Source organism: Ostrinia nubilalis, chromosome 2 (assembly GCF_963855985.1).
Source record: "Ostrinia nubilalis chromosome 2, ilOstNubi1.1, whole genome shotgun sequence".
NCBI lineage: Eukaryota > Metazoa > Arthropoda > Insecta > Lepidoptera > Crambidae > Ostrinia > Ostrinia nubilalis.
Window position 1 is genome coordinate 10,889,118 of NC_087089.1, and position 22,493 is coordinate 10,911,610.

The window sequence follows — 22,493 nt, forward strand, 5'->3', positions numbered from 1 at the left end:
CTGATCCTGAAAATGCTTTACGAGCTCTATCCAACGGTACCAATAAAAGGTTACCAAATAAACTGGATCTATTCGAAAATTCAGTGTTTCCGGCTTCCATACATTTAGTAAAACCACAATATAATATTAAAAACTATACAAGATATCCAAAAACTGGTTACTGATCCTGAAAGTACTTCACGAGCTCTATCCAACGGTACCAATAATAATAGGTTACAAAATAAACTTGATCTATAGTTACTATACAAAATAAAAATTCAATATTACCAGCTTCCATACATTTAGTACTGCCACAGTCATGGCACTCATGTCTTGATAATATTATAGCAAGTAAAGCCTAAAACCAATGTTTTTTAAATAAGAATGCAATTTGGAGTTCAATTTAAGTGTTTATTATTGAATAAAAAAAAATTAACACTTCTTATTAGAGATGAAACGGATAGTTGTTTGGCCGGATACCGGATACCGGATATCCGGCCAGCTGCTAGGCCGGATAGCCGGATATCCGGCGGCCGGATAGTTGGCCCATTGTCTCGTTGCATGTCGTGACGAGTTTAGCGCCGCACAGGTGCTTCGAACGCGATCAGTGGGTCTATAGTAGACTAGACTAGTCACATTTTTCGAAAATCGAATCCGTCCGAATAGAATGTCAGTTTTTGCCACTTGTCTAGGGGGCAGATTCGGGCGATTTCGGTTGCCATCGTGAGTGTGTGATTGAATAGCGAAAATTAAATTAGTTTACTTGCTGCGTAATGTGACTGAACTGCATCATGTCATCACATCAGACCATCATCAGTGAAAAAAAGATCGCCAATTTATTTGGCAATATTTCGACATTAACAGATAATATTTACCATTTATGTATTCGTCATTAGAGAGAATAGCCTAGAAAAAGAAATAAGTTTTTTGAAAGGCCTTAATATGGCTCTTTTGTAACTTTTTGGACTTTAAAGAAAAGCCGTCATTATTATAAGCCATTTTATTGATATTTACCTCAATGATTTCATGTACCTATTTCATTTTATTAATAGGAAATTGTCGTTGTTTTTTAATATCCGGTATCCGGCCGGATAGTGAGGTACTATCCGGTATCCGGCCGGATAGTAAATTTAGGCCGGATATCCGGCCTACCGGATAGTTACCGGATATCCGTTTCATCTCTACTTCTTATATTGTGTGGCTTGCATACATTTAGTATGAAGCCTGAAAACATTGAATTTTCGGATAGATCCAGTTAATTCTGTAACCTATTACTGATACCTTTTGAAAAAGCTCGTGAAGCACTTTCAGGATCAATAATCAGTTTTTCGATATCTTGTATAGTTTAGAAATAATCGAGTGAGATCACTTATCGTTTCCACCCTGTATATGTCTGTAGTAGATACGCATTTTCGTATTCATAATTCAAATTCTTGCCATCATAGTGGCTTCGACAAACATTCCTATCACTCATAACTAGGATTCCAGCCAATATACTACCTACATTTACAGTATACCTACAATATTGTTTTCCTCATTCGAGCTATCCAGAGTCGATGAAGCGAATGACATAAAAATATTGCACGGTTGGCCGACTTCACTAAACACCAGCGAAGAAGACTATTCCTATGCTAGGTGAACCGAACCCCTAAAACGTCGCCTTTTAACTAATGTTATACTTGGCTAGTATAAGTACATTAATGCAACCCTTCATATAAAAAACGACTTCATGGACATGCATACATTATTTAAAATTAAAACAGTAAATATTTTTTGTATTTATAAAAATAAAACAAAAGTATGATCATGGTGAGTCTTTTATTATAGTATGGTTGTAATTAATATGCACAAGTTGCTCATACATGGCACTGGTGTTTTACAACTGACAAAATCATGAAAAATGTTCTAATCACATTAAATGTCTTGTACAATAATCCTATTACATGTATTAATACATTTCAACTTAAACTATATTCATAATTACAGTTACTTTCTCAACTTATCATACTCTAATCCATACTCAAATTCATTTTCATGATCACATAGTTAATACACTTCTTATTTATATTTTAGTTATAGATACTGAATAACTTTGTTCAAGCTCTCTTGAAGATTTGGCTATATTTTTTACATTTCTACATTATTGCACAAGTATTTTATGTTGTTTTGGTTGGTGCATTTAATTAATATTCTTCAATAATTGTATTAGCGATAGGCCAAAACGATCAATGATTAATTATTAAAAATATTTTAGGCCGTAAATCAATAAAATTAGCGTAAACTGTTACGTCACTCCGTTGAAATTATATTTATTATAACATTACAATAAAAATAATTACGTTTAAATGTTAATCGTAGCATATGCAGTGCCAAAACTTAATAAAAAAGGATGTGAATAACTGCACCAACCCAGAACGACTGCACAGACTAAATAGCGTTAATTGGTCACTTTATATTGTCAATGAGTGAACTACTCGTTTCTAACCTGTGTCTGTACTATTTACAGCAGACGAGATAATGTCCCGCGCATCCTACCCAAAACAAGTCTTCATCAAACGCACATCGCTCAACACTCATACCTTATAACCAATAAAACTGTAAATACACGACAAAATAAAATTTAACAGCGTCTGTCGGCACAACCTAAACAATAAAGCAGAGAGACCGCAAGTCTTAATATAAAAGCAAAAATACTTCATGTAGCTGTATTTAGAAATATTTATTAAATAGGTACTAACTAGGTTACTATTGTCGTAATATAAAGTGTAATTAGATGATAAAACAACTATCATGATCTATCTAAATGTTGTTTTTCTGATGACTGAATGGATTCGTCAATGAAACCTTAGAAATACAGTTTTGTGCCATTATGGTGAATTTGCTATTCATAATCAATGTATGTTATAAACTTTATAAACTTAATACTACGTAAATGCTTTACCTTCATGACTAACAATACATGATACAATTAAAATATTTTATAGGCCGCCTTCAACAAATATACAAACCTGTCATGTGGAAGTTAAATTGGCTTTTAAAATAGAAATATGAGAAAAGAACTAGGAATCATTTGCATAATATCGTTTAACTAGAAGCAGAATGAAACTAGAGTTGAGGTAAAACAGGATACAAATTCCGACACTCAAGACAATACTTAGGAAATGACAAAGCGAAATTACATTATATCGCAGTTATCTGCGTCGTAAATGACACATAGGATCATATATTTGCTGTAGGCTTAAGACAATGCATACATTCACAATGCAATGGCAGGCTAACAAACATCAGTCGCAAAACATTACAAACAAACAAATTCAAAGTAATAATAATAATTGCCTGTTGATCTAAAAAATACCTATCAACCATAGAAATAATGCGTGACTAAAATAATAAAAGTCGCCTCAATTATAATCTCAATAAGAAGTCATATCCGACGATTTAATAAATAATTTGTATACACCGGTTAAACTATCTTTAACTACCATAAGCAAGTAAGCAAATAGAAGCCAACAAATCATTAATATAATTAATACGTTAAAAATTAATATATAAATATTACGTAATTTCGTCACTCCATAATAAAATTTATGTGTTAAAATATTACTTTCACATCTTACTTAATTTTCTGTTACGAAAATACACAAGTATCTAATGAAAATGCGTAACCCATTCATTCACTCAAACATCATTCGGTCACCATCGCTCAACGGGCGCCGCCCCCGGGCCGCGCCCCTCGCCTCTGTATTGAAGTGTTTCCGCCTACCGCTTCCTTATCAGCTACCATCACAGTGAAAGCTGAAACAGTACTAAACGTAACGGACCTACCGTATTCTACTATTTATACTTTACAAGATCACCTAAACGTAACTGCCAGTCTTCGGTCGCAGCTAGATTATTTCGTAGTTTCTCAATTCGTATCTAAGTAACTAATGTCTATCTAGTATCTACATCCTAATCGATCCCACGGAATAACAGTCGAACGAAACACGTCAATAAGAGATATGCTACCGAGCGTCACTACGCTTCGGGCGCCGAGCCGCGCTTCCCTTGTAAAAATATGGTCACTATTCGGCGGCCGGCACCCGCACAAAAAATGCTCTAATTTTCTTCCTAGAATAGCTCGGGGGAGGGACTGACCGACACTCGCGGCGTCGGGACGCGCTCGAGGCGTCTCGCTAGGGATACTTCACGGGTATTATCACAATGGGTCAGTATCGTTCGTGGGGGGCGCGCGCGGCGCCGGCAGCCGGCGCTAATGGCCCTTCGCCGCCTCCTTGGCCGCCATGATCAGCGGCGTCAGCGACGCGAGCGGCCGCGCCATCTTTAGGAACGGGTGCTGAAAGACGATAATCGTAAGTATTTTGGTTGGTTGCTTTCAGGTTCAGGACATAGTTTCCGTAAGTTGTCTGAAGTCCTAAAAGTTATCTAAACATCTACTATTCATTTACAATCTAGGGATTGAAGTTAGACTAAATTCATCATGATGAATAAGAAAGGACATCATCCATTTTGGTCCAAAATCAAAAATGCCGGCCAAAAAATAAAAGTGCTGTATTCTGATAGAATACGTCCGCCCTAGCATTTATTACTATGGCACCAAAGCTGTAGCACCACTGTGCATCGTAGTATTTGAGTTCTAAAAATATATGAAACGACTGACTTTGATCTCAAAAACTACGACGCACAGTGGTGCTACAGCTTTGGTGTCATAGTAACAAATGCTAAGGCGGACGTATTCTGTCAGAATACAGCACTTTTTTTTTATTTGCCGACATTTTTGATTTTGAACAAAAAATGTATGAATCGTCGATGAATTTTAGATCCCAAATACTCGACGCACAGTGGTGCTACAGCTTTGGTGTCATAGTAACAAATGCTAAGCCGGACGTATTCTGTCAGAATACAGCACTTTTTTTTTTATTGGCCGACACTTTTGATTTTGAACAAAAAATTTATGAAGTCGATGACTTTTAGATCTCAAATACTCGACGCACAGTGGAGCTACGGCTTTGGTGCCATAGTAACAAATGCTAAGGCAGACGTATTCTGTCAGAATACAGCACTTTTTTTTGTTGGCCGGCACTTTTGATTTTGGACCAAAAATATATGAAACGGATGATGTCCTTTATTTATGAAGCAAATAATGTTCCCAAACACAAATTGCCGCCCAAGAAAAAATTAAGGGCTTACCTTGAGTAGGTAGAGCGCGGCAGTCGACGTCGACCTCGAGGCACTGGTCCAGGAAGTGCTGGAACACGGCGCTGAGCTTGTCCTTGTCTTTAATGTCGGATAACTTAGTACTTGAGAGATAATAAAAGAGAGAAAATCATACCATCATGTTGCGTCCATTCCGGGAGTGGTCTTGGTAAAATAGTTAGGATAATCCACGCGTGTCTACTAGTGTTACCGGCAACATAGCCTTACCTTGAGTAGGTCGAGCGCGGTAGCGCGGTAGTCGACGTCGACCTCGAGGCACTGGTCCAGGAAGTCCTGGAAGACGGCGCTGAGCTTGTCCTTGTCCTCAATGTCGGGTAACTTAGTACTTGAGAGATAATAAAAGAGAGAAAATCTTACCATCATGTTGCGTCCATTCCGGGAGTGGTCTTAGTAAATACCATTGCTAGGATACTCCACGCGTGTCTACTAGTGTTACCGGCAACATAGCCTTACCTTGAGTAGGTCGAGCGCGGTGGTGCGGCAGTCGACGTCGACCTTACAACGGGCAACTTAGTACTTGACAGATCAATAAAAGAGAAAATCTCACCATCATGTTGCGTCTATTCCGGGAGTGGTCTTGGTAAATAGTTTCTAAAGCCCAGCTCGCACGCTCACTGCGGGCGCCCGTCGCACAGTCGCGACAGCAATATAATTACGCGCGAGCGATAAGGATGGGTAGCTTGGGGTCATTGGACAAAATTCTACGTGCTCGCAGACCAGACTGCTGTAGTTACTCTACTCGTGTCCATTTGCGTTGCCGACATTGGCTTACCTTGAGCAGGTCGAGCGCGGTGGCGCGGCAGTCGACGTCGACCTCGAGGCACTGGTCCAGGAAGTCCTGGAACACGGCGCTGAGCTTGTCGCTTGTCTTTAATGTCAACAGTACTTGAGAGATAATAAAAGAGAGAAAATCTTACCATAATGTTGCGTCCATTCCGGGAGTGGTCTTAGTAAATACCATTGCGAGGATACTCCACGCGTGTCTACTAGTGTTACCGGCAACATAGCCTTACCTTGAGTAGGTCGAGCGCGGTGGCGCGGCAGTCGACGTCGACCCTTAGTATTTGACAGATAAATAAAAGAGAAAATCTCACCATCATGTTGCGTCCATTCCGGGAGTGGTCTTGGTAAATAGTTTCTAAAGCCCAGCTCGCACGCTCACTGCGGGCGCCCGTCGCATAGTCGCGACAGCAATATAATTACGCGCGAGCGATAAGGATGGGTAGCTTGGGGTCATTGGACAAAATTCTACGTGCTCGCAGACCAGACTATAGTTACTCTACTCGTGTCCATTTGCGTTGCCGACATTGGCCTACCTTGAGTAGGTCGAGCGCGGTGGCGCGGCAGTCGACGTCGACCTCGAGGCACTGGTCCAGGAAGTCCTGGAAGACGGCGCTGAGCTTGTCCTTGTCCTTGATGTCGGGCTTGCCGTTGGTGGCGATGAGGTAGAGCGCGCGCAGCGGGTTCTCGTTGAGGTAAGGCGGCTCGCCCTCGATCATCTCTATCGCCATTATGCCCAGCGACCACACGTCCACCTGTAAAATAATGTTTTTAGCAGAAGTACAGAGTAAACACTATGGCAACTTAAGTATTAGTGATTGGTGCTATTTTACAACAAAAATCCTACTATCTTACTAATATTATAAATGTGAGAGTTTGTATGGATGTCTGGATATTTGTTACTCTTTAACGCAAAAACTACTGAACGGATTTTGATGAAACTTTACAGTATTATTACTACGATATACAAATACTCTCGTTGTATATGTCAACGTGAAATTGTGAACTCTGTCAGTTTATAATATAACGCGTTAGATTGTAAACTAACAGTGGGTTAGGTTAGGTTAGATTGTAATTTATCTACGTCAGATTATAATCTGACGGAATTCACAATTTTACGGTGACATATACACTTAAGGGTTTAAGTTATACATGTCTGTTTAGTGTTGTGTACAATTTAGTGCATTCAAATAAATAAAAGGGATGAAAATTTCAATTGAATAAAATGCTAAAAGATACGATACAATGGTCAACAATGCATACCTTTGGTCCATACTGCTTTCTCGTAACAACCTCAGGCGCCATCCAGTAAGGCGTGCCGACCATTGTAGTCCGCTTATTTTGCTCGGGTGATATTTGTGCACAGAACCCGAAGTCAGCTGAAAACAACATGATAGGTTTAGGAATTTGTAACACATAACATTAAAAGTAGGTTTCTAAAGGACAATATTTTAAACGGCTGTTATTACACATTGCTCAATCTCCCTAATCAGTGCAGAGTAGGAGGGACTCCAGACTCAATCAACAACGTCCCAAAAGAGAGATAAACTTGTATTTGGTATTTTCCAAATAAAAGCACAAGGTATTTTATAGCCCCAACCCTTGTCATGCAATTTTCGTCTACCCTCGCTATAATTATCCACACTGTCGGACTTTACGTTGCGGTAGATGACGTAGTTGGTGTGCAGGTAATAGTATCTGCCCCTTGTCATGCAATCGCCGTCTACCCTTGCTAGTTACAACTGGCGACTCACTCAGCTTGACCTGCCCGTCGAGCCCCAGCAATATGTTGTCGGACTTGATGTCGCGGTGGATGACGTGGTTGGTGTGCAGGAAGTGCAGCGCTTGCAGCACCTCGCGGCACACGGCGGCGACCTGCCCTCGTCCATGCACGTCCGTTAGTGAACCACCTGCTAGTTACAACTGGCGACTCACTCAGCTTGACCTGCCCGTCGAGCCCCAGCAATATGTTGTCGGACTTGATGTCGCGGTGGATGACGTGGTTGGTGTGCAGGAAGTGCAGCGCTTGCAGCACCTCGCGGCACACGGCGGCGACCTGCCCTCGTCCATGCGCGTCCGTTAGTGAACCACCTGCTAGTTACAACTGGCGACTCACTCAGCTTGACCTGCCCGTCGAGCCCCAGCAACATGTTGTCGGACTTGATGTCGCGGTGGATGACGTGGTTGGTGTGCAGGAAGTGCAGCGCTTGCAGCACCTCGCGGCACACGGCGGCGACCTGCCCTCGTCCATGCGCGTCCGTTAGTGAACCACCTGCTAGTTACAACTGGCGACTCACTCAGCTTGACCTGCCCGTCGAGCCCCAGCAATATGTTGTCGGACTTGATGTCGCGGTGGATGACGTGGTTGGTGTGCAGGAAGTGCAGCGCTTGCAGCACCTCGCGGCACACGGCGGCGACCTGCCCTCGTCCATGCGCGTCCGTTAGTGAACCACCTGCTAGTTACAACTGGCGACTCACTCAGCTTGACCTGCCCGTCGAGCCCCAGCAATATGTTGTCGGACTTGATGTCGCGGTGGATGACGTGGTTGGTGTGCAGGAAGTGCAGCGCTTGCAGCACCTCGCGGCACACGGCGGCGACCTGCCCCTCGTCCATGCGCGTCCGTTAGTGAACCACCTGCTAGTTACAACTGGCGACTCACTCAGCTTGACCTGCCCGTCGAGCCCCAGCAATATGTTGTCGGACTTGATGTCGCGGTGGATGACGTGGTTGGTGTGCAGGAAGTGCAGCGCTTGCAGCACCTCGCGGCACACGGCGGCGACCTGCCCTCGTCCATGCACGTCCGTTAGTGAACCACCTGCTAGTTACAACTGGCGACTCACTCAGCTTGACCTGCCCGTCGAGCCCCAGCAATATGTTGTCGGACTTGATGTCGCGGTGGATGACGTGGTTGGTGTGCAGGAAGTGCAGCGCTTGCAGCACCTCGCGGCACACGGCGGCGACCTGCCCCTCGTCCATGCGCGTCCGTTAGTGAACCACCTGCTAGTTACAACTGGCGACTCACTCAGCTTGACCTGCCCGTCGAGCCCCAGCAATATGTTGTCGGACTTGATGTCGCGGTGGATGACGTGGTTGGTGTGCAGGAAGTGCAGCGCTTGCAGCACCTCGCGGCACACGGCGGCGACCTGCCCTCGTCCATGCGCGTCCGTTAGTGAACCACCTGCTAGTTACAACTGGCGACTCACTCAGCTTGACCTGCCCGTCGAGCCCCAGCAATATGTTGTCGGACTTGATGTCGCGGTGGATGACGTGGTTGGTGTGCAGGAAGTGCAGCGCTTGCAGCACCTCGCGGCACACGGCGGCGACCTGCCCCTCGTCCATGCGCGTCCGTTAGTGAACCACCTGCTAGTTACAACTGGCGACTCACTCAGCTTGACCTGCCCGTCGAGCCCCAGCAATATGTTGTCGGACTTGATGTCGCGGTGGATGACGTGGTTGGTGTGCAGGAAGTGCAGCGCTTGCAGCACCTCGCGGCACACGGCGGCGACCTGCCCTCGTCCATGCGCGTCCGTTAGTGAACCACCTGCTAGTTACAACTGGCGACTCACTCAGCTTGACCTGCCCGTCGAGCCCCAGCAATATGTTGTCGGACTTGATGTCGCGGTGGATGACGTGGTTGGTGTGCAGGAAGTGCAGCGCTTGCAGCACCTCGCGGCACACGGCGGCGACCTGCCCTCGTCCATGCGCGTCCGTTAGTGAACCACCTGCTAGTTACAACTGGCGACTCACTCAGCTTGACCTGCCCGTCGAGCCCCAGCAATATGTTGTCGGACTTGATGTCGCGGTGGATGACGTGGTTGGTGTGCAGGAAGTGCAGCGCTTGCAGCACCTCGCGGCACACGGCGGCGACCTGCCCTCGTCCATGCGCGTCCGTTAGTGAACCACCTGCTAGTTACAACTGGCGACTCACTCAGCTTGACCTGCCCGTCGAGCCCCAGCAATATGTTGTCGGACTTGATGTCGCGGTGGATGACGTGGTTGGTGTGCAGGAAGTGCAGCGCTTGCAGCACCTCGCGGCACACGGCGGCGACCTGCCCCTCGTCCATGCGCGTCAGTTAGTGAACCACCTGCTAGTTACAACTGGCGACTCACTCAGCTTGACCTGCCCGTCGAGCCCCAGCAATATGTTGTCGGACTTGATGTCGCGGTGGATGACGTGGTTGGTGTGCAGGAAGTGCAGCGCTTGCAGCACCTCGCGGCACACGGCGGCGATCTGCCCCTCGTCCATGCACGTCTCCGTCACCACGTCCGTTAGAGAACCGCCTGCTAGGTACTCCATTACTACCCATAGCTCCTGTAGGACAGAATTAAATAAATGAATATAAACTTAAAAAATACAAAGAAATGTAACATCTAATGTACCACATTCTGCAAATAAATAATTTCATTTCATTTCAAATGTCCAGAGAAGTCGTAGAACTATTTTTATGATTATGACGCACTAGATCCGATATCTCTAGTTACAGACCGGTCGAGTTAAATGCGTACCTGACGGCCGTGACGTCACATCGTGCGGGTAAGTGGGGGAGAGTCGCATTTCAGCGAAGTGCCTTAACTCGATAGGGTTGTAGTCAGATTTCGTCATTTCCACAACACCTACGCTCATCTGGTTATTCAAACACCTCGCCTCTCCTCTGCTGCGCTTTGACGGAAACAGGGCCTTATAACGGATTTCAGATCTAACATAGTGTGATCTCTCTAATCATAAAAAAGTACACCAGTTTATTAGAGCATAATACCTCATTAACAAGATAGCTGTCGAGGTAGTTGACGACGTTGTTGTGCTTGTTCTCCCGCATGACGAGGATCTCGTTGATGATGAGCTCCTTCTTCGGCTGCTGACTCAGGTTCATCTGCTTGATGGCCACCTCCATCCCCGTTGACGTTTCGATCGCCGTGTACACCGTTCCCGACGCTCTGTATACAAATATAGGTTGTTGAGAAATAAGGCTACATTTTTTCATCATCATCATTTCAGCCACAGGACGTCCACTGTTGAACATAGGCCTCTCCCAATGACTTCCACATCGCACGGTTGGTAGCGGCCTGCATCCAGCGCCTTCCTGCTACCTTTATCAGGTCGTCGGTCCACCTTGTGGGTGGAAGTCTCACGCTGCGTTTTCCGGGACGTGGCCTCCACTCCAGAACCTTGCCCTGCCCACATGTTTTAACGTCTTTCATAAGTTACGTATATTTGCAGCAAGAATACTCAAAAAAATCCTAAGTTGACAGCAGAACCAAATCTTTACAAGAGGATATTTATTATGAATTCAAATACAAACCCTTGACCAATCTTTTCCATTTTCGTATATTTTCTATTTGGATCACCCACACTGACTATTGTTCGTAATTTTTCTAATATCTCTTCGTCTGTCATTTTCTTTTTCCTTTGCTGCTGACCGGTTGCTCTTCTGCAAAATAAAAAAGATTATGACTTTTTAGACAAGCTCATTTTATACTCAAGAAGTTATAGCCTGACTTAGTTGGGATAGCAAACGAGTTTTATCAAGTGAAATCTTAAAACGATGGTGTAGTATCATTATGTAGGTGTTGATTATGCCGGTGATAGCATAGGAAGACGTATTTCTTATGCTATCAGCGGCGAGCTGGTAACTGGCGAGCTGCAGGCTAAGAACTCACTTTCACCTGATTAAACTTTTTAGTTTATGGAAGCTACCGAAAGTGGACGTTATGGTTTAAAATGAAGAGTTTAGATGGGACTAAGGCCCGGTTTCCACCAAGGCGGACTCGGGCTTAAGATTTAACCCTGTTTGGGATAATCAACTTAGTTTTTTTCGTGAAATAGATACGGGGCGTGCGGCAGCGAGGCGTGCGGCCTGGCCAACCACTGTCAGGTGTCATTGAGTTGAAGAAGTCGAGATTTTTTACTAACATTTTTTTACTCTTTCTTACCACGGTGGTGAAGCTCTAGGCCTGATTTGCACCATCCAGCCACGCGATCACAAAGAAGATGCGATAGAAGAGGGGTTAGTTCTTACCCAGTCTCTGTAGTAACAGGCGCGCCGTTGGGCGGCGGCGGGTGGACGGGGTGCGGGGGGTGCGGCGCGTGCGGCGGCGGCGTGTGCGGCGCGGCGCCCGCCGGGTTCTTGTTGCGGTCCAGCGGCACCGGCCCGCTGCCCACCTCCGCTCTGCTGCATATCTGTGAGAGGAGCGATGTTTTACGATTGACGAACACAAAGCTGATGTTCAATTTAATTGACCAAAAAATCGAGGTAATTTGTTCACAAGAAGCACAGCACTTCGAAACTGTTTGCGTAGTTTCGAGTCCACCTGTCACCGTGTCGCCCATGCTGGCATCTCGCTTTGCGTGAGAGGGGTGGCAGCATTCGAAACTTCAGATAACGTTTTCCAGAGTAACCCCACAGTTTTGTCGACGGATAGAATTGATGTTGAACTTAATTGATGATAACTTTCGAGGGTGCTTTTACACAGACTCAGGTCATTTAATCTCCACGACATAACGACCCTCTGATTAACCAGAAGCAAATTCCCGCTAATTAACCAGCAGAAGCATTTGGTCAACACTCCCCATGCTGGGGAAACGGGTTGGGGAGGCACATAGTTTTACACAGATTAGTGTAATTTAACTATACTATTTATTTAATCAAATCTATTAATCGATTCGATGGCCGAGACTAACCCTCATCTCGATTCAGATATTTTTTCTGCATACTCCTTTTGGACGAATACCCATTATAGTGAATAAACTTAACTAAATAAACCCTGTATACTGACCGAATGAGTGGTGAGAGCGGGGTGAGGCACGTGCGGCGGGGACGCGGGCGCGGGCGCCGGTCGCGGCGGCGGCGCCTCTTCCTCCTCTATTGGTTTTGTATACTGCAAGCGATTTACGACTCTCAGAACAGGGTATAAGCGTTAATATCAACCACATAATATTAACCCTTAAGTAACATCCTTATTTTTGGTTACACATTGAACACCCTGGGGTAAAAAATTACCCCAAACGGAAATTGGAAAGTTTTATGTAAATATTTAAAATCAATTCAATTTCTGATTTAATTGTATTAGCGGGCTCACTATATTATACGGTTGTTTTAAAGAAAACGTCTATCTAGCGTAAAAAAAAACATTTTAAATAAATCATAACAAAAAACAAAGAATTTTTCATTTGCAACTAATAGTCTCCACAATTGTCTTCTAGAAAAATCTTGGAAAGTTATTGTGGCAACCAAAAACTTACACTAATCGGATATCGAATAAATGCTTTGTACACATTTTAGACTCAAAGTTAAATAAAACGAAAATTTCTGGATTTATAACAAAGCAAGATAAAAAAACTTGTTTTTTATAAAATTATGAAAAAAATATTTTTTATTTTATTTTATTCCTAATAATTATTTTCAAAACACATAAAACACACTGAAATATTACATAATTATCACTTTCGAGCTCTATTTCTATGGCAAATTTATGAATGCTCTGTTCTGAGGGGATGTCTTCAAAGTTCGAAAAGTATCATGTAAATGAAGCTCTATTTATCTTTCTGCATTCTCGAGACAACGTGCTACTTGATCGTCATAAATATTTATTAATTTTGTTTAAATATTATAAAACCCTGATGATAACATGTCAGGTGATGATAAATTAAAGCATGCGTAACTAACACCCTGGGGTAAATTTCTACCCCACCTACCTGTAAAAGCCAAACGGATGATTTTTTTCGTATCCCGCGTTTACGAGCTTAAAGCACACGCTCTGCATTGAGAATACACAAAACAACAATGCACTAGCTTCGCTTGAAAAAAAGATATGTCAATTTTTATGCGCCTGGGGTAAAAAATTACCCCACGGTGTTACTTAAGGGTTAAGATGACATTAGCATTACATTTAACAATGTTTTATACTTGAGCTACCTCAGCGGCGAATAAAAATATATATTAGAAACTAGTCTTCACCGCTCCGGTCATTCCTTGGAGAAATGGACTACAGGAAGTACGGACAGATGAAAGCGGTCTTCGCTATTATCATTTACAGATAATTATTATTTGATTTCTCTATTTATGGAGAATATCTTGGTAAAACATGTTGTACCTATCACCAGTTAAAACTGTAAGACCAAATCATGTTGCTTTGTAATATGTTTTCACACATGTTTATGTAAATAAATATCTTTATCTTTTTTTATCTTTTAATGCTTATTAAAGGTAAGTTAATACTAGTAACTAGTATACCTTCCGCATGTTTACCCATGAATATGCTGCGGTACATCAGGGCTACTCCTAAAGTCGTAAACCAATGTTTACGTACTTTCGAATTTATCTGTCACTCACTTATTACAATACATACATGAATCACGCACTTATTACAATACATACATAATTAGTCCGTATATGCGTACTGGCGATGTATATTTTGGAGCAAGATAATTGACCTAAGTCACTACAAAGTATACGCGAGCAGTACGCAGCATATGCGTACTGGTCGTGTATAGTTTGGAGGAGCTTAGTAAAAAAAGTCATTTCCAAACTATACTCGATTAGTTTCACACCCTTGCGTTCTGGCTATGTATAGAACGGAAAGACGCGGTTGCGCGACCCATGACAGTTCACGCGACCTGTTATTTCCCTATGATTGCGCCGTGATCACGCCAGCGATGGCGATCTGCACGCGTTGGTGTGGTTGAAGATTTATGTTCACTAGGAATATCAACTAGACTCACAATACTCTTGGTGCGGTCGGGCCGGGACGGCGGCGGAGGCGGCGGCTCGGGGTGCTCCGTGTCTGTGGGCGTTGACGACGACGGGCTGCTAGAAGACACCCTCGATACGGACGAGCCTGATGGAGTTGGGAACCGTTAGTTATGGTTATGTTATTTAATGCGTAATAAAAAATGTCATCCTTTTTTGTGGAGGCCACCCAGAACTTTTTCTGGCTAACAACTGAACTCCGACAAACGTTAAAAAACATAAGGCGTTTTACTCGATATCCAATAGTGTCGGAGTAACGTAATGTCAATAGTGTCGGAGTAACGTAATGTCGAAGTAACGTTTGTCCGAGTTAAGTTTTTGAGTATTTTTTACTACAGGAACGGCAACGCTAATGCGGGATTGCTTACGTTGCCTACATGGTTCCTTTTTTAGCATTAATATTTTAAGTTGGCAACCGCAATACAATACAATATCGTCATTGACATGAGATTGGTATAGATAACACCAATTGTCCCTCTTCCTAGCTGTTAGTTTGGGGCAGTTGTTACACGACAATAAGGAATTTTTCAATAGTAGCCGCGTAGCTTAGGCGTTTAGTCATCACATTATAGAAATGGTATGCATATTGAATGATATTGAATTACTGGTTATTGTTAATAGTGTTTACCGGAATGAGTGGTGTGCATCTGAGCTGAGGTCATGTATTTGGATGGGGGCGGCTGCGTCGCAGAGGCGTCGTACCACTTGAGGACGTCTAGCACGGCTTGCGGATTGCTCTTCTGCTCTTGCTTGCTGATGTTCGAAGCCATCAGTAACCGCGCCCATGCTTCCGGCATTCCCTTTACGAAAACGAACGAAAAATAAAATTAAAAATATTTCTTTTTTTTTTTCAATAAAAAACATAAAACATCAATATAAAAGATATTTAGGTAGCCACAGATTACAAACAATATCAGTTTTGGAGCCAGTGACACATAACCCATGGACAACCACCAATTTACATCTAGGGATCACTAACATTCAACTATGGCCACCGGTTATGGCTAAAAAGTCCATAGAAAATTAAGACAACCAGGTTATTAAATAGCATTTGCCAGCTAGGATAGATCTTGTGTTAATACTTAATTTAAACATTGTTTTAACACAATCAATTTTAGTTTTTATATTATAATAGGCACACGCACGCAGTCAGTGCTCGTCAAAGCTGTATATTTACAAAACAACTGCAGAAAGGCCTCTGCAAAACTACTTTTGCCAGTTTTTTTTTATCTGAACAAATACAGATTTTGCGGTCGCAAGTTGTTAGGGATAATATGAATATTGTTTAAGAACATGCTTGACTAACATATACGTGAATTATACATGGATAGAACTAATTACATTATTTAAAAATCTAAAATATAATTAACTTTTTAAAAAAATAAAACCGACTTCAAATGCGTGAACACAAAAAAAAACTAAAAATTAAAAATATTGCGTATAAAAAAGTTCATCCCCAATTTTCCACCCTTGGGGGTGAAATATTTTCTTCAAATTCGCATGAAACCACCCTTTTGATAATACCTATTCAACAAAAAAATAACCGTTCAAATTGATTTATAATCGGCGGAGATATTGCGTATAAAAAAGTTAATTCCCAATTTTCCACCCTTGGGGGTTGTTTTTTCTATTATTAAATTTAAATGGGACCACCCTTGAGGTATTACCTATACGCCGAAAAAAGATTTGTTAAAATCGGTTCATAATTGGCGGAGTTATCGCGTAACAAACATAGAAAAAAAAAAACATACGGGTCGAATTGAGAACCTCCTCCTTTTTTGAAGTCGGTTGAAAATAAGGATTAGTTTAAAACAGGTGACAGATTTCCATTAAAGATAACTAGCTAGATGTCTAACACACTATGAAGAATAGGTATCACAGTTGAAGGAGCATATAAGCATAAAATAATTAAGAGCTGATACATTTATCAAACAGAATATAAAAAATAAAGTACTTGAGCAAAATAGATAAATAAGATATAAAATACTTTATTAGAGCATGCAATGATGCAAAACAGGAGTCTATACTAACATAAACAATTATCTCAAAATTATGGTTGTGCATAGTCAATAATAGCATTTGAAAATACTAATGTGTATACATATTTTTTGTTGAAAAGTGTAACCTTAATAAAGCATAAACCCAGGCCATACAAGTAAAACATCAATAAAATGCAATGTTTGAGTTGAGACCATCCCATAAAGGTAAACTTCTATAGATTCTTCATTGAAGAATACAGCATTAACCTTGAGTTATCATTGAATTTAAATTATCTGAATGCACTTCCATTTAACAAAAAAAAAACTGTTTCATGCTATTATAAAGAACCCTCCAAGTATTCAAAACAACATACAAGCATACAGCATTAGAGATCTATAGGAGTTAAGTACAAAAATAAGTATTTATAAAACAATAAATATACAAAATTATGAAGAAATGCCTTCATATTTGCAGAAAACACAAAGGCATTCAGTAATACAAGCTATTACTTACTGTCATAGGCAGCTTGAAACAAAAGCGGTAATACATGGAACTCAATTATGTGACATCAAAATATATTCAGTCTTGGCCATATTTAAAACAAGAGATTCCTAAAATACAACTAAATTAGATACACGCCATCATCATAATTTACAAGTTGGGTTATAAGATGTGGCTTCTATTTTATAAAACATTCCATGAGATATTACAATTTCAAATAGAAATATTTATACTAGATTATCACAATCTATTAATAAACATGCTTCCCTTGCTTTCATTAGTCATCTAAATATAAAGTTACAGCTGCAGTCTATATCATAAATCCAAGAACAACATTTAATGTTTTCTTTTCAAATAACTATTTTGGTTTCATTGCCATATTATAATCCTACCTATACTAAAAAGAAACGAAATAAAATATGGGTATATCAATTTGTAGCTTGCAAAAGAAAGCAAAGCAGCTATAAGGCACTGTGTAAAGGCATAACCAAATTTTGCACATTTGATAGCTGAGATTTTAACCAAATCTTTTTGAAGATTTAGTATCAATAATAAATCTTGATAATTGTGACAACATCCACGGGAACAATACAGGTATCAAGATATTTTAGTTGTATTAAAGTGTGTGTGCACATGAATCATCTAATATAAAATTAATTTTCTACAGGGTGTTAGGTAAATGGGTATATGAGCCGACACTAGCCCATGTTAACATGGTCATATAAATGGTATGGTGAAGTCAGAAATTTGATATCATCATTTTATTTTTTTTAATTTTCATTAAATTAATTTTATAAAATCCGATTTGTATGAAAAATAAAATAATTAAAATGAAGATATCAATTTTCTGACTTCACCATACCATTTATATGACCATGTTAACATAGGCTAGTGTCGGCTCATATACCCATTTACGTAACACCCTGTATAGATATTTAAATGAATATCAACCTAATGATGTCTAGATTAAGTAATGAATAATTTGTTCCTTTACTGATCTCTATTGTAATATTTGTAATGAATAATAATGGCACAAATGAATGAGTATTTATCATGCCCTACAGGAACATGTGTCTATATTGATTTAGTAATAGGTATTTGAAAATTCAGAGGGGTGGCTTGAGATTGCATCAAGGCAGTGTGGTGTGTCATGGGTTTTTCCAAAAGTGCAAAGTAAACATTTGGTTTATGCAGACACTGTGTTAATCTCTAATCAATGTTGTATAACTAACATAATTATAGATACTCACTGTGAATTCTCCAGTCACTGCGTCAAATCCCACATGCACAGTATGCTCAAAATTTGTTGGATAGCTAATATTGGGTTTATTATCATTATGGGCGGTACTTTTAGAGCCTTTAATTTTTGCTTTTAGTGTTTTCTTTTTTCTATCACCACTATCATCAGGTTCTGAAAGATAAATTATGATTCAATTAACAATTGGATAAAATATATATGTTGAGACTAATAAAGTTGGAGCACAATGAGTTACTGGTAGCATACTAATAAGGTACAAACCAAAAGTTTTGGTAGTGCCATATGAATATACAACAAGTTATTGTTAAAATCTTATTGTATGTAAGTGTTGTGCTGCTATTGAATGAATAAGACACTATTGAGATGCTCAATACCTTTTGGCAGTGGCCTCATGTCCACTGATGCCACAGAGTCCCCTCGGTCAGTGGCTCTATTACTAGTGAGGCGCACAGGAGGCGCAGGAGGTTTGTCCTCATCACTCGACATCCTGCTTATTTATTGCCCTTCTGCAAATAGAAACATACACATATTTAGAAATTATGGTTGTATGATTGCCATTCATTGTTATTATCTTTACAATATTCTGGATACACTGAGACTGAACTTGTATACCAATTTCAACTGTTTATTTATAACACTTTCAGTTTGAGTAGTATAGAAATTCTTAGGATATAACCAGAATGTTTCAAACCTGTCCTCAATGTAAGGATCTACATTCTATCAATACATCTCCTTTTTAAACTCATGTAAAAGGGTCACGGGGGCACAAATCACAGTGTAGCTTGTCTATCCATTCACAAGAATAAAAAGTAAACCACAATATTACTCATGGACGCGCCCCGCAAAGGTTTGCGAATGCGACAAAATTTGTGGACTAAACACTAGATTTTACTTACCTAAGGGAAAATAAGGTCTTCAAAATAATAAATGAACAAGCACGTTTATATTTTTGTTACATTTCAATAAATATGTCACGGATAAATACATAAATTTTACAAAAACTAAATTATTTTATCATTCACACACATGAAAGAATAGCAGCGATGAGCCGCCATTACACTATGGTCTAGTGATTCCAAGAATCATGACTATAAACAAAAACAATTGAATAATATTAGTCATAATGGTTTCATGAGTGTGATATTAATATTTCCGGCTTAGTTTATACGCATAAGAATGATTTGTACAAAAAGGCGAGCTTAATGCCATATGGCATTCTCTCCCAGCTGACCTTGAGCAAAACAGAGAATTTGAGTAGGCGGTGCAGGTGCTAAAAAGCTAAAAACAATAAAATACATAAAATAGTAGATTCTGGAAATGTTACGTATTATTTGTAGCAAGAAAATATTTTTATTAAACAGTACTGTACCGTTATTCGAAGCCTTTATAATGAGAGTAGTGTCTGTCTTTTCCTGTTTGAGTACTAGTTTTGACGTATAATCTGCCCACGTGACTTCCGCTCCGGTCCCCCACCTCCTAAGCACGCCTCAATTAACGACACTAGCGCCACCAACGGTAGCTCGAAACTAGGTTTCGATATTCTCGCCATTGGTGTTTTAGTTCCCGTTCGAGACGGTCGTAGAATTAGCTCCGCTAGTTCGCGACCCATCTCACAGGTACTAGTCGTGACGTGATTCAGGTAAAATATTACCATCATAATGTAAGTACTTCTAAATTATTATGTACTGGCTGAAAACTTATAAAAATTACTGTGATTACTTATTTCGCAGTGTAATTTATTTTTACAACGGTGTTACCGTTCGGGGGTAGATTGCATTCAATCTAACTCAGTGTAATTTTAAGTAATTATCTTTCTTCTCTAGTAATATTTGTACCTAACGGTATTCCGTTAGACGTGTTTTAAAAGTAACATTACTTTTTAGCAATGTTTGTTTCTAACGGTTTTTCGTTAGATATGTTTTTAAGCTAACTTTTCTTCTTAGCAATGTTCGTACCTGACGGCGTGTTCCGTTAGATGTGTTTTAAAAAAACTAACATTCCTTTTTAGCAATGCTTGTGCCTAACGGTTTTCGTTAGATGTGTTTTAAAACTAATATTCCTTTTTAGCAATGTTCATTCCTAACGGTATAACACTCCTTTTTAGCTGTGTTTGTTCCTAAGGGTTTTCCGTTAGATGTCTTTATTTTCAAAAGGAAAGAGGAAATATTATGTCCACGTGCAGAAGAGGAGCAAGAGTTGGCGTAGAGGTCAAATCAAAGGATGGTGTGGTGTAATGTGATAGTCGCAAGATGTGATTGCTTGCTACAATAAGCTGTAAGTACCAACTTACCAATACCATTTCAGACATAGGAATTCCATCGGACGGATTGTGTTGATTTATAAATCAACAAAATAAATAAACGGTAAACTACCTTTATCAATATGCATCCGGGGAAAATATGAAAACTTCCACTAGGTAGGGTAGCGTACCGACGTACCTATTCTACCGCCATTATGGAAGTCTAACGCATGGCTTATAACCCAAGAGTGAAGTGTGCAGTTTGTCCTATTAGGATACGGTACGTAGGTATAATAATACCTTTGTGGTTTTCTTAAACTATGATTTCAGGAAAACGCTATGCTGTTACTGTGTAGATAAACAGTGAGTCTGTGTAATAAACGGTAAAGGATGAACATCGTCTATTCAGCCTGATACGCAGTTTATTTGATGCTAGCGGCGTCTGGAAAATTTTTCGGCAGCAATACGATCGCAACTCTGCTCCGCAGATCGATCTGAGATTTCGCCTTATGCTTGTTAATGTAGCTGGCAAGCAAAGCGGCGTTATAAGTAAAGTTTCAAGTTGCTATGGAAACAATGTTTGGTTAATTGTCACTTGTGTCAGGAAATAATAAGAGCTATCCATGGTGTATTCTTCTACTGCCAAATAACACTCAACTACGCTCTGCTACAACAGGTTATGGGCCCAGATTTTTCGAGTTAGAAGATGGATCTGACGAGAGTACAAATTGCAAAGTTGGACACCAACAACTGGGTCCAATGGAGGTACCGGATGTCCGCGGTACTATCGGGCATTGACGGACTATTGGATATAGTTGAAGGTAGAGCAGTAGAGCCGGTAAGACCTGAAGCAGCTGCGGGAGATGCAGCGGGTGCGGCAGAGTCGTTGGCAACTTACATTGCTGCTGTTAAAGAGCACAGGAGATTGGAAAGCATAGCTCTAGTTCTCATAACAAATAATATAAGCGATGAGACATTGGACAAAGTTATAAGACTGTCGAAACCTAAGGAGGTATGGGAAGAAGTGCACAAACTGTATGATGGTGTAAATGACAACAAAGTTTACGATTTGTGTCTGGATTTTTTCCGATATACCAAGGCGGATTCTGATGACATGGCGACTCATATATCGAAATTAAAGAATCTTTGGTTCCAATTGCGACAAGAATTGAAAAAGGTGGAAGCTGGTGCTGATTTGCCAGAGCTTTTATTAATTTGCAAGATATTGGATACCTTGCCTGAATCTTATTTTTCGTTTAAGGCGAGTTGGCTGTTGATGTCAAACAAAGACCGGACGGTTGACAATATAACAAGTCAGTTATGTTCTCATGAAAAGGCACTTAATAGCAAGGAAGGAGAAGTCAGTGCTGGGGCGTTTGCTTTGAAATCCAAGAAAAAGGATTTGAGGAAAGAGCAAAGTCAGGAACAGGGTACAGACTTCAAAGGAAGCAAATTGAAATGCTTCAAGTGCAAGCAAGTGGGTCATTTGAAAAGGGACTGCCCAAGGAGACAAAGTGATGTTGAAAAGAAAACAAATGCAGGAGTGAGCATGATGTTGCCGCTTTATTCCATGGATGTCACTATAGACCAAAATAATTGGTATGTGGACAACGGCGCAACGCATCACGTCACAATGCGGAAAGATTTATTTCAAAACTTTGATGTGTTACGAGATTCTCATACTGTTACAACTGCAGACGGAACAGCAATCCGTGCAGAAGGTAAAGGAACAGTCAAAATCGCAGCTGTAATTGATGGTAAGCGAGAAGAGGCGACGCCAAATGAAGTTTG

At 40.8% G+C, this 22,493-nt stretch overlaps 1 protein-coding gene across 1 annotated transcript; it reads right to left on the reverse strand.

Annotated features, from left to right (window-relative positions):
• Positions 1 to 1,780: 1,780 nt before the first annotated feature.
• LOC135083166 (serine/threonine-protein kinase Pak) lies at positions 1,781 to 19,509 on the reverse strand. The gene is made up of 13 exons (XM_063977904.1): positions 19,360 to 19,509; positions 18,838 to 18,969; positions 18,456 to 18,616; positions 15,353 to 15,524; positions 14,697 to 14,812; positions 12,752 to 12,853; positions 11,995 to 12,155; positions 11,278 to 11,406; positions 10,735 to 10,912; positions 10,088 to 10,289; positions 7,240 to 7,355; positions 6,513 to 6,731; positions 1,781 to 4,315 (listed from the first exon to the last, which is right to left on the reverse strand). The coding sequence occupies exons 2-13, from the start codon at positions 18,947 to 18,949 to the stop codon at positions 4,232 to 4,234; spliced, it is 1,752 nt and encodes a 583-aa protein (XP_063833974.1). The 5' UTR covers positions 18,950 to 18,969; positions 19,360 to 19,509; the 3' UTR covers positions 1,781 to 4,231.
• Between the last annotated feature and the right edge of the window lie 2,984 nt (positions 19,510 to 22,493).